General features: G+C 36.8%; 1 protein-coding gene across 4 annotated transcripts; it reads left to right on the forward strand.

Moving 5' to 3' along the window:
• The first annotated feature begins 3,097 nt into the window (after positions 1-3,097).
• LOC125898013 (uncharacterized) lies at positions 3,098-12,133 on the forward strand. 4 transcript variants are annotated; one of them, XM_049591613.1, is made up of 8 exons: positions 3,098-3,150; positions 6,370-6,494; positions 7,917-8,000; positions 8,363-8,527; positions 9,326-9,422; positions 9,530-9,645; positions 9,986-10,190; positions 11,611-12,133. In XM_049591613.1, exons 2-8 carry the CDS (start codon positions 6,432-6,434, stop codon positions 11,712-11,714), a joined length of 834 nt encoding a protein of 277 aa, XP_049447570.1. In that variant the 5' UTR covers positions 3,098-3,150; positions 6,370-6,431; the 3' UTR covers positions 11,715-12,133. The 4 variants fall into 4 exon arrangements, with proteins under 4 accessions (XP_049447570.1, XP_049447569.1, XP_049447572.1 ...); XM_049591612.1 differs by lacking the exon at positions 3,098-3,150 and adding an exon at positions 5,492-5,818; XM_049591615.1 differs by lacking the exon at positions 3,098-3,150 and having other exon boundaries at positions 5,492-6,494; positions 10,070-10,190.
• The last annotated feature ends 1,173 nt before the right edge of the window (positions 12,134-13,306 follow it).

Below are 13,306 nucleotides of genomic sequence, written 5' to 3' on the forward strand. Positions count from 1 at the left end.
CTGTTATGTAACAATACCTTTTCTAATTGAAAAAATATCCTTACTTTTCTATTTCAATTTTAAAATGTTAGCAATTAGTGTTATAAAGTATTTGGATTACTTCAACACCACCGTTGTTTTTATGCAATATTTAAAAATCCATCCATTCTCCAAATTTAATGGTGAATTTTGAATAAACATGAACATCAACAACAGAGCACCTTTCAATTGACCATGTGCTTTTATGTAATGCAGTATTCACCAGTATTTCTAATAAAAAAACAGTACAACCTTGTGTATTTCTTATCATCACATGGAAAGTACTTATTCCAAAGCTTGGATTGTTTCACTTACATTTGACAGCAATCAGAAAACACATTACACTTATGAACATATTAAGATGTGTAGATAACAGGAAATTTGCTTTGCTGCTTGACAGAAAAATGAATCTTTTGAAAGTCTTTGATTTTGCATGAAAACAGTCTGTTAAAGTTCAACATTTTGAGGCCAGGTACAGTGCCTTGCAAAAGTATTCACCCCTACGATTTTGTTTGTATTTTGTTATACCACAACTGTTATAGTATAACTGTTTAACAGCACAGTCTTTGTGTGTGCTTGCCCATGTGCCTTATCATTTTTACAGATTTAATACTCTGAAGTTGCCATTTTTGGACATTGTCCACTAGTTTTAAGGCACACCAAGAATACACACTGATATGTAATCCCTATTTCTTACAATTTGGCAGTGGCTTCAGCATTTTTTCTCAAACTTCCCCAGTAACTATTTAATCTCTCTCTACATTATTTGGTAGAGGAATAACATATTGTTTGTCTCTTGATTGGATCAAAACACATTTCCTGTGGAACAGGTCAGTGGGCACCGCATAAACATTCCTAGATTCTGACACCTCAGACATAAAAGTGGAAGCAATGTTCAGTTGACTATCCTTGCAGAGCTGTCCATCAGTCTTCACAAGCTCCTTTACCAATATACAGTGCAATGACAAATCGCCTGCTCTGAATACTGACATGCAAAGAATTCTACATAATTTTCCATCCTGTAACTCCACTGTTGAGTTGATCCTTTTTTTTAGACTTCTGTTACTGCTGGAATGATACAGTACACCTTTTACAATGAAACGGTGATAACAAACACAGTGTTCGACTGTAACACTTAGCAAGTCTTTGATAGCAAGTTTTTCTAATGCTGACAGTTTGTGATGACAGGGATTACCAAAAACCCTGACATTTTCATCCAGGCTAGATGAATTAGAACTTGATACATTGCTGTTTAGGAGATGTGAAAAAATGCATTTCACCCCTTCGTTAGCATCTACCATGTACTTTTCGGCTTTTTGTGTTAGACTCCTCCAGCAAAGAAATCTTTTAACTATTTGCTCTGGAACATGTGTTGTCCCATGGAAGTACTGTAACAAAGTGCCATTAAATGATTCGAAGGAAAAAGTTGATGTGGCCCACAAAGGGCCCCAGTTCCTAACACTTGCAGCATGGTTTGTCAGAAGATGGACATTAAATGTCATATTTGCTGCACCATATAACTTCTCAAACTGCAGTGAGAACTTCTTGAGAGCTCTTTCAGCTACTTCAATATCACAGCGTTTCACCTTTTCTCCCAAAAGAATGTGCATTGCGAACACAAACAGAAAAAGGTGGTTCCAGAACTTCTTTAGTAAGACCCCATTCAGTAAAGGCAGGGCATAGAATAACAGGAATGACCTCCACTCTGACGCTTTCCAATATTTTCTGTCTGCCACAGATCGTGGTACTCTTGTTATCTCAACAGGGGGTTGAATTGCAATGAGCTCTTTGTCAATGCGGTCTGATTTTGCTCCTAAGTACCACTCTTTGTCATGATTTCTTGAGTCAAACCACAGTTTTGCTAATTGTCTTGTCACACCAAGGCAGACACAATGCTGATACTCTGGAACAAATCCATTTATCATTTGAAACTTTGTGAGTTTCATTAATGGTGAAGGTCCTTTTACTCCCATTACAGGACTGTCTGGTGTTGCAGCCATTGCGTGATCAAAATGCTTAGCTTCAGTTCTAAGATGTGGTTTTGGGCCTTTGTTTGTGTAAGGACCACCACCAACATGGTAACAAAAATCACATCCATAAAAGCCATTAAACTGTTTGGTGTTTCTTAGAAGTGGGCGAGCAACTGAATCTGAACTGCATATCAGAGCATACACTTTGGAGACATGTTGCACATTTGCTGAGTCCTTCCATTTAATGCCATTTTGTTCTAAAATTTGCAGTTCATTAACAAATGGCTTCAAAAATGTTAAGAAGTTTGGCTTCTTCTCGCCAAACCAGAGACAAGGAAGACAGATATTTGCCTTGCGTTCTTTAGGTTCGAGTTCTATAACCTGGCACTGAATGGGCCAGATTTGATACTTTGAACTCCTGAAAACTGGAATTCCATCACAGTTCCAAATTAAAGTTATGTCATCCTCACCTAATTCACCTGATTCTTTGAGTTTCTGGTACTCTTCTCCACACTGTATATCTGAAATGACATCTGCACATTGCCAGTCTTTTTTTAAACTTTGGTTTCGTTCAAGCAATGTTTTGATTTGTGAAGCCAAACTAAGCACTAGAAAGAAACACCCACTTTTGAGACAGCTCTCTGAATCAGTTACTGCATTACAAGCACCACACTGTAGTTCACTGGTATTATTTACCCCTAAGTAGTTTTCACATGCTGGACAGTAAAAATGGGGGACATAATTTCCATATTGTCCATAAGCTTTATGAAAAAGGTATGTGGTTACTGGTACCATTCCAGGGAAATGTTCATTGACAATCTTCAGTAGATGTTCCAGTGCCACACCTGTCACATTGTGCCTTAGTACATAAGACATCAGTAAGATTAAACTTTGTCCCTTTGTCAGTGGAGCTCCAGGATACGCTGGATCATCTCCATCCAACAAAAATGTCTCTGCCTGTGAAGACATAAAAAAAGACAAGATAGAAAACTGTTACATTCATCTGCATTAAAAGAGATTGCTTACAGATTTACAGAAAAAACATACTGTACAATAATACATGTTAATAACCTGTTGGTTTGGTGTCTCTTGCTGATCAGGTGGAGTAGCAGGCACATTGCATCCTGGTTGCTTCTCTAACATGTCCTAGCAAAATATAAATGTAAGCATAAATATTTTCATTTTCATTTCTTTTATAGTTTTGACATATAAAACAATACTAGTGCTCCAAAAGATAAGTGGTAACTACTACAAGTCATCTGGTAGTATTTACATTTAGAGAATTTACCATGTTGCCTTCTGGGGTTGTTAGCAGAGAGTTATGCAAATGGAATACACACTAGCTTCATATAAAACTGATGTGATTTCAGGGGAAAGGATGAATGTAGTGCCTATATTCAGTAAATATACAAAATGTGTAGCTCCTTGCCCAAACCTAGAAAACAAATGAACTCTATTAACAAATCAGAAACAAGAATACTGAAAAGCACTAATCCTTGGGTGGATGCAAGACAGGGCATCTGTTTCTATCAAGACAGTGAGTTCAAACATTAAGCCAAAACTGCATAATAATGCTTAATAAAAAACAAAATTGTTGTATTGGCGGAATAAAACATCAGATTTAAGTCACATTAAGCAAATTAAGCCACATTTGCATTATATGTGCAGTGAAGATGGAACAGATGGATAATATCCAGGAAAATGGTGACTACAGCTTCACATACTGAAGAACTGTATTAATTAAGGGAAGGTATATGTCACAGCCATCAAGTGCCAATGTAGGCTATAAGTCAGCCACCTGTTAGGAACTTTGTTAGCCTCATGTGGAACTACTAATTTGCTTGAATTACAATGTAAATTAAACATGAATGAATAATGCAATCATACTTTGAAATAGTTATATGTAGTTATAATTCTGTGACCAAATGAGACCTTGCTGGTGTTCACTTTCAATACATGTTTATTATCGGTAGCCTATATTACTATTTTAAGACGTCGGTTTAAAAAAATAAAAACTACTCTATTCACATTTTCTGTATCGATTAAAGGGGTTGTTTTTAGCATAAAAATGAAACTAGTAACTTGTAACTATAGTACCTGTGCTTCTGGTCCGTTTTGCATATCTTGTTGATCCCCACAAAATTGAAAAGTGCAGTGTGAGTAGGTGGAGGGTGGCAATTCTAGCACTGGGTGGGTCTTTCTGGAGACTCCCTCTCCGGCAGGCTGCATATAATGAAGATATAATACATGGAAATTCTCAAGTGAAGTATTAATGACAATACTATATGTTTGTGTCTCATTTTAAGGAAATACACTGTAGGGGCTAGGACAATCATTATTTTCATCACGTTTAATTTAATTGAAATGACAATTATACAGAAACTATACATATAGTATAACACAGCAATTAATATCAACAATTTCAATTGCTGGTATTTTAATACCTCTGATGAATCTCTGTTTGGTCTGTCCTGAAGCTGTTGCTCTCTTATTGGACTGACAAGATGCTTTCCTCTCAAACATTCTAAAGATGACTGACCGCTTGGTCCTTCTGCAACAAGGCCCTCATTGGGAACATTCTGATCATGAGACAGCACATAGATTTATTTAACTATCATACTGTAAACATTTAGGGTATGATAAACATTACAAATAAAATTATGGATGAATAAAAGCTTTAGAGGAAAGTAATATGTATTTTGTGAACCCCTTAATTTTATTTCAGAATGGAAGCATAAAACATAGTAATGATCACTGTTTTTACCTGTTTGTTAGTTGTGGGATTGTCTCCTGGATATTCCTCCAGAGAATATGTTCGTTCACCGTTATTTGAAAGTGGAATCTGGGAAGTGCAGTTGGAATGTCAACTTGCATGTAACACTATCTGCAATTCATATTGTTGCGAATGAAAAAAATGGTCTACCTCTTTCAAGACCTCTCTATTGTTAGTTGTACAGGATGCACTGAGGTATTTCTTGTAACTCCCTCTGCAGTTTAAAGTATTCTGCAATGAACAAGAAGGTCCTTGCATTTAAAATTAAGAATTATTAATCTTATTCTATAATCACTGCTGTTGTTGATAATAAAATAAATGTGAAAGCTCAAATACCTCTTTCTCTTTTGCTAGCCGTCTGTATTTGGCTGCCTTTGAAGGTTGGCTCGACTCATTCAGCAGATATTCTTTGTAATGTCTTTTGGGTGCCATGTCTGCGAGCGGTTTTACAGTTTTTCCCTAAGCCCAGTAAAATACATCCATGGGTAAAGTAAAGTGCAGAGGGCGCGCGCAGTGTCCTGGATAAAACGTCATTGTAACATTACTGATACGTGCGCATGCGTGCAAGGACATTACTACGGTGGCCGAGAGGGACCGTACATTACGGTGTACACAGACTTTTTTAAAATTTAATTACTCTTTTTTTTTTTTTTTTTTTTGCAAGAACGTAGAGTCTGCGTCTGACAGACAATTTTCAATGTCAAAATTGAAAATTTGCATGTGGTGGACATTTTTCAAATTGACCCTGAAGTACTCCTGGCGCTGTGCTGCCGCTGATTGGTTACCCCCGAATGCAACCTGCTTGAATGTAGATGCTGAGGGAAGCGTTGTTGCAGTTGAGTTACAATGGCGCAGTTCAAGTTCGGGATGTTTTATTTTAGGGACAACACAATTCACGTCGAAAGTACTGACATTGTGACACCTCAGTACAGACAGCAGCTCGTTCAGGTATTAAAACGGCCGGACCTCTCCAGTGAAGAAGGATGGATACAAGTGTGCTGGGGCACCAGGAAAGCACCTAAAAACGAGGTGGCCGCAAAACTGCTCTTACTCGGAGGTTTGTATTGCTCGTGCATGGTGTGAAATATCTTTTGAATAAATATTCTTTCTACTAATGACTAAGATAAGAGGCAAACTTATCATTCACAAGCTGCATTAGCTAACTAGCTAGCTAGCTGTTAGCAGCAGACGGCAGCTAATGCTAGCATAAATGGTGCTAACTTAGTGCAACTTCAGATGAGATTTTGTGTGAACATTTGTGAGCGTGCTGTGTGGAGAATGTTTAGCAAAAATTGCCCACTGTAAAGAAAATAACAAGAAAAAAATTGTACAAATTTGTTATGCTAGCACTTGCCAGCCACTACTGTTAGTGATGATTTGATAAAGAATTTGCCAGTGGCTCATGCTAATGAATGTTAATGTTAACCTTGTATGTAATTTAATTTTTATGTAACTATGTTTATAAAAAGACTTAAAGTGACTTGTTGTGTATAATATTAGATTGACTGTGGTGCATTTCACGAGACATACAAAATATCTAAAATATTGAGCAAAAGAGGGAAAAAACATGGTTTTGACAGTTTGTCTGATGTATGGTTGTGGTTACAGACAACTACAAGGAGTTGATGGGAAAAAAAGAAGCCTTCCTCAAGGATGAGGACATCTAGCACATGGCAGTTGCAAGGAGAAGGACCACACCTTGTACCACAACACATGATGGAAGCAAACCAAAGGTTATTTTTGTTGCTTGTGTTGGTAGTTTCTTTAGAAAACACACATTAATTAATAGTTATAGGCTATTGTGTTGCAACTAGGGATGCCACAATACCACTAATTTTATAGATAGTTCTGATGGCATTCAAATTTGTCTATAACAAAGTCGATAACAGTGTTGCCAACTATTTTCAGTGGGAAGTAGCTAAAGCCTGCAGGAAAAGTCCTGGATGTCGCTAGATAACGTCACGTGCTAATTTGCATATATATGATGGCATGACTTTATTACATATATACAAAATAAAAAAAATATTTTAAATTAAGTTAAACTAAACTGACTGACCAGCGTTTATTTCAAGAGGCTCCTCAATGTGCATCCAAATCTGCCTCTAATATTAAAAAACTGTTTATACAGGCTGTTGCATCGACTGTAACTGAAGTATCATGAACAGAGAGATGATCATGCACTGGAATAAATTCACTGTTGTTAACTTTGTCTATTTTGACAAAACAAAATCAAACTCAAATAGTTAAGTTAAATCATTTAGAATTAAAACGATGGGGATCAGTGATTAGTCTTTAGGCATGCACATTCATAGTTCATCCCACTGTGTGGCTGCTGATTGGTCCACTGAACGTGTTGCTGCTGCTCTGTCCCACCCACTGGACAGTCCACCCAGAGAGCTACATTAACACTCATTCACTGAGAAATACTGGCGACTCCCTTCAAGAAAAGTAGTTAAGGTCTGTCCAAAAAGTCGCTAGATATGACGCGAGTCGCTTTAAAAAAAAACAAAAAAAAAAACGCTAAAGGGTTCTGAAAAGTAGCTAAATCTAGCGACAAAGTCACCAAGTTGGCAACACTGGTCGATACTACTGCAAAAACATCCTCATCATCCTGATAACATGAAAATAGAATATATCAATTATTTAGTAAAAGTCACAATATGTTGCTAACACACCGTGCACATATATTTTGATATACTGCAGTGACAAGACAGTTTGCAGCTTCATCACTTGTCACTACATGTTTATTAATGACCTGTTGCTGCACTAGCACTTACCACAGCGATTGTTTTTCCTTTTGCCCTCCCTCCTCTCTTTGCATTTCACATCAGATTAAAACACCTGTATGTTCAAAATGCTGCTCCAATTCGTATCATACTTACCAAAGTCTTGATTCACTGAAATCCCTATTTGTAGGTTGGTTATGCTTTTAATATCTTGTCTCATCTTTTTTATGAAAAATGATATGAAGTGAATGTCACCCACTGAATTATTTTTAATTGTAACACATAAAATCGTTAATGAATTTATGACACTGTAATACTATGATGTTTTTTAGTTGAAATGTTTTTCTAAAAAAATCTCTTCACCAGAAAGCATCTATGGTGTAGTTCATATGTTGTTGTCATGTAATACATTCTTTCTCTTCGGTACAGAAAAAAAGAATTACTGCAACTTCCAGTCTCACTTCAGATGAAGATGAAACACAGATTGACCCATCACAAGTTCTTCAAACAAATGTAAGTATTTACGGGAATAAGGGAATATTGTGGGAGGATAAGACGTATTTTTCATTATAAGTGGCTTTAGGTTTGACAGCAGTGCAGTTGCAGAAGTGGATGGTGGCACTCCAGCTGTGTTAGTTTTGAAATACTGACTGTTTAGTAAGTACAAAAACTACTACAACACATGACAAATTGTATGATATGAAAAGATAAAATTGTGAGTAGTGAATACTGTTCCTCTGGTGAAATATGATCTGACAATACCTTAATAAGCTGTACAGTAGGTGATAGATTCTACAAACATCTACAAAGATGGATATTTACCCCTCTCTTGCCTTTGCAGTTTAACATTTTACTTTTTCTGCCCTTTGTTTAAGAAGCCGAAGATGACAAAGGCTGCAAGAGACAGAGCCCTTTCCCAACTGAAATCCTCGCTGCTGAGAAGAAATCCAACAACCTCCACCCCCTTGACAAGTGAAGACGATACAGACATAGACACCAATGTGGACTTATTTGACCCACCTCAGGCTTCGGGATCAACTGTAAGTATTTACAAAACACAAGAAATAAAAGTAGAATTAGGGCCCTATTGTTTCCGCGATGGGCGGCACGGTGGTGTGGTGGTTAGCACTCTCGCCTCACAGCAAGAGGGTTGCCGGTTCGATCCCGGGCATGGGAGCCCTTCTGTGTGGAGTTTGCATGTTCTCCCCGTGTCAGCGTGGGTTCTCTCCGGGCACTCCAGCTTCCTCCCACAGTCCAAAGACATGCAGATTGGGGACTAGGTTAACTGATAACTCTAAATTGTCCGTAGGTGTGAATGTGAGCGTGAATGGTTGTTTGTCTCTATGTGTCAGCCCTGCGATAGTCTGGTGACCTGTCCAGGGTGAACCCTGTCTCTCGCCCGATGTCAGCTGGGATAGGCTCCAGCCCCCCCACGACCCTCAAGAGGATGAAGCGGTTAGAAGATGAATGAATGAATGTTTCCGCGATCACAGAATCTCGGACGTAATCGCGGAATTGAGCAATAAAAACGGAATCTACTTTTTAACACGGAATATCACGGAAAATGACATAATTTGACTGAAATGCTGTTATTGTGAGGAAGAGGAATGTAAACCCAGGGGGAATTTTACTAGAGGGACGCTAATCTGCGTGACACAGCCCTGAAATTCACCTGCGCCCCCTCCCGCTTTAAAACAATCTATGTTTCAAAACATGCGAGCATGGCGAAGCGGCTTCACAATAATCCGCCTTCGCTTGCAAGAAAATTTAAGAAACACGACACTACACTCCAGGTGAGTCATACTAACATAGCATTGTTGACATTTTCATTTATGCAGGACCTCTGCCAAGGGGAAAGTGAAGAGGAGAGTGTCCTGATGGATCAGCCCAGATCCAGTGTTGACATGCAACAGGAAGTGATGGATGCTCTGAAAGGTATTCATACAAAGAAGAATTGCTTATGTTTTTTATGTCAGTAATTGTATCGATAGGAGCCTTATCTCTCATATATCTGTGACTTGTGTTTTTTTTCCTTAATGCAGAAATACCAGCCTTAGTCAAGTGTGTCAGAGATCTTATTACAACCATGAAGAGAATGCCACCTGTCATGGACACTGACAGTACAAGTTCTGGTTCTTCCAGTCCAGCTCCAGAAATGGTATGTTTTGCATTTATACACGTTTTGTAAATACTGCCTTTTTATTACAGTAAACATTTCATCCAAAATTGTTGTAAACTACATGACTGTTAGCAGTTTTGTCTCTGTAGTCTCGACCCACATTTTGCACGTACTGTATTTGATAGAAACTGTTTTTTCCATTTCAGCATGCAGTTGTTCAGAAATTATACTTTAATTCATTGAAGACCACTTGCAGAAATTACAACTTAACTAATATTTGGCATTCAATAGTTCGGCTTTGTCTTTTAAGAAATGCATTCCAGCAACGTATTCCTAATACCATTTCTAATAATTGACTAACTCTATTTCCTGGACACAGATTTCCCTGGGCAACACGGGGGTGCAGGTCAGCAAAATCTGTTTCCAAAGACTAAACCGAACAAGAATGTCCCTGTTCACACAGGACTTAGCTGTGCTGATCTTTGGGCGGGATGTTTTGGCATCCTCGACTCTCACAGGAAAACCAGGGCCTACTGGAACAGCGAAAGAGCAGCTAAATCCGGAAAAGCTGAGTGCCCTTGTTGGTAAGTATTGGTTAAGTCTATTTTTCCTTGTTATCATTTGTTTGTATGCCTCTACCCTTGCCTTGGCCATAGCCAGAAGCAACATGTTTCAGATTGCCCTCATGTATGACTGGGTTAACTACAACAAACTGGTTTTAAATGTATCCAAAACCAACTGTATGGTAATTGGCTCATACCACAGCATTAGCAAAAAACCTCAGTTAAATCTGAAAATCAAAGAAGTATGCATTAATCAAGTACAGGAGACCAAGCTGCTGGGAGTTGTCATTGATGACAAACTTACATGGAAAACACATATAAACAAAATGGTTAATAAAATGGGAAGTGGCATATCTGTCATTAAAAGATGCAAAGCATATTTAACACCAAAATCAACTAAATTAATAATGCAGGCTTTAATTCTGTCAAATCTTGATTACTGCCCTGTGGTCTGGTCAAACGCCATGGCAGAGACAATTAACAAACTTCAAAAAGTGCAAAATAGAGCAGCTCGCATTGTCCTTGGTTGTGATCTCAGAACAAATGTAATTAAAATGCATAGAAATCTAGGTTGGTTGATGGTAGGTGACAGATTGCTCCACTTGTTACTGATATTTATAAGAAATGTATCCATATCCAAAACACCACATGTTCTACATAAAGAACTACAGTATAGTTCAGATAAGCATAACTATACAACGAGACATGCAGCTAGTGGAAAGTCTTCACTACCAAAAATAAAGACAAATTATGGTAAAAGAACAGTGATGTACAGAACCATGCATGCTTGGAACCTACTCCCAAAAAACTTTGAACAAATAAGCAGTATAAAAAAATTCAAACTGTTAGTGAAAAAAACATCTGGCAAATGGATACATATAGAAGTGATGGAATTATTGTTTATTATTAATAATGTAATGCTTTAGGTATATTGAGTAAAGTTTTTCAGTGGGGAATGATGACTGCTGAGTGCTACATATGGATATAAATTATGAAAATACATAGAATACCTTGAAATATATATAGATATATGGATAAGAAAACTGGAAAGATTTTGAACCTTTGTTGTAAATGTTATTTCATTCTTATTTTTCTTATGTTTTTTATTTTGATATTTTAATTTATTTTATATGTATGTGTGTACACGTGTATGAGTATGTATGTGTATACAGTATATGGATGTAGATATTCATTCTTTGTTTTTGTTTCATTATTCAATGTCAACTTTTTAGTTTGCTTTTAACTTTTGTGTACTGTACATTATATCGGGGACCCCAGGAAGAATAGCTGCGTTTTTTTTTCTGCAGCTAATGGGGATCCAAATAAAACAATAAACAATAAAACAATAAACAATGTATGTATGCCCCCTTCTTGCTAATGTGATAACTCTGAAAAAGCATGATTTGTAACACCATTTTATTTGTCCTTTTCTATTTTACAGATACAGTTATTGCTGAATTTCCAGGAACAAATGTGTCTGATGTGAGGGCAGTGATTCGGAGAAAATGTAACAATGAGAATTTTGTGAGCAAAAAGAAACAGTAAGCAGTAACATCAGTAACTGTTTGTAATCATTTTTGTTTGTTTGTTTTTTGGTGGACATACATTTTGAGTTTAAACAAACTGTGTCAATGCTTCACATGTAAAAGTTTCAAAAGTCAGTTTAATGTTCATCCCTGTCATTACTAGCTTCTCTGCGGTGCACAGTTAGCAGGGTAGTGCTAGCACAGCTATTGTTTCTTTTTCTTTTATTATTGTTTTTTAGTTAACTTGTTAAAGAGTATGACTGAAAAGAATTCTCTGGGGTCAGATGATCCAAATTTGAATAAAAATGTTACGATGAAGAGAAACTGTTTGAAAATGTTGTTTAAGATGTTGTTAAAGATGTACTTAAATGTACTTTATTATGCACATTTTCCCTGTAATGCCGTGCATGTTAAAAATAAACTTAAATTCTACCTCAAGTATGTTCTAATTATTTTTTATGTTTACTTAAAAGTAATTTGAAATTCAAATTAATTATAAAAAAAATACTTTCTATGTACTGTTGAAGTGTACTTTAATGAAATACATCTAGTATACTTTCTGCACACATAATTAGTGTACTCACAGTATGTTATTTTCGATGTGCTAACAATGTACTTAGTACACTAATGATATATCATGAGTGCTACTTTAGACATACTAAAGTACAACTTAGTGTACTTATCTGTACTATTTTGAGACACCATTAAGATGAACTATAATATACTTAAGTACAACTTTTTAATTTTTATTTAATTTTTGTAAATATATTTAAAATGCAATGGCAACACATTAAGATTAAATTAGAAATACATTTCCAGTATATTCTAAATTTATTAATAGTAATCTGAAAAGTGGATTAAAGTATACTGTAATTCGAACTAAAGAACATTATAAATAAGTACAGTATTAGTAGAGAAAAGTGTACTTAAGTATATTTAAGTTGATCTTAATGGTGTCTCAAAATAGTACAGTCAAGTACACTAAGTTGTATTTTAGTATATCTTAAGTACCAATAATGAAATATCATTAGTATACTAAGTACGTTTTTAGTACTCGAAAATAACACACTTTGAGTACAATAATTTTGTGCTTATGAAGTACACTAAGTGTGCTTAAATTTAGTATGTTAAAGTATACTTTTTTTCCGCCTGGGAACACTCACCAGTTCCTTTGTTAACCCACACACGACGGCGGAGGCACACACTCCCGGCGGCCCGGTTGTCGGATCTAAAAGGTTACAATATACTAAGCATGCTGAGTAAAACAATCGAAATAGCGAGTGTCCTTAAAAGACAAGGTGGTGAACGAACCTGCACACAGCTGCTGACCGGCTCTCCCCGCAACTCTGAGTGGGAGATCCGCCGCAGCTGCTACAAATTTCGCTCTGAGTGCCGTGATTGATTGGCCGCGGTCACATGACCGGGTGACGTGAGGAGGTGACGTTGACGTGTCCGGAGTGCAACAATATTATTCAGGCAGACTTATTTAACCTGGGTTACATACACATTAACAAATTAACGATTGTTTCCTGTTTAAAATTAAATGCTACATTTGTCATGATCCTCATCATGGCAGCCCCTCCTTCTCCATTATGTGTGTGTTGTCATTCC

The sequence above is a fragment of the Epinephelus fuscoguttatus genome, linkage group LG12 (genome assembly GCF_011397635.1).
Source record: "Epinephelus fuscoguttatus linkage group LG12, E.fuscoguttatus.final_Chr_v1".
NCBI classification, from domain to species: domain Eukaryota; kingdom Metazoa; phylum Chordata; class Actinopteri; order Perciformes; family Serranidae; genus Epinephelus; species Epinephelus fuscoguttatus.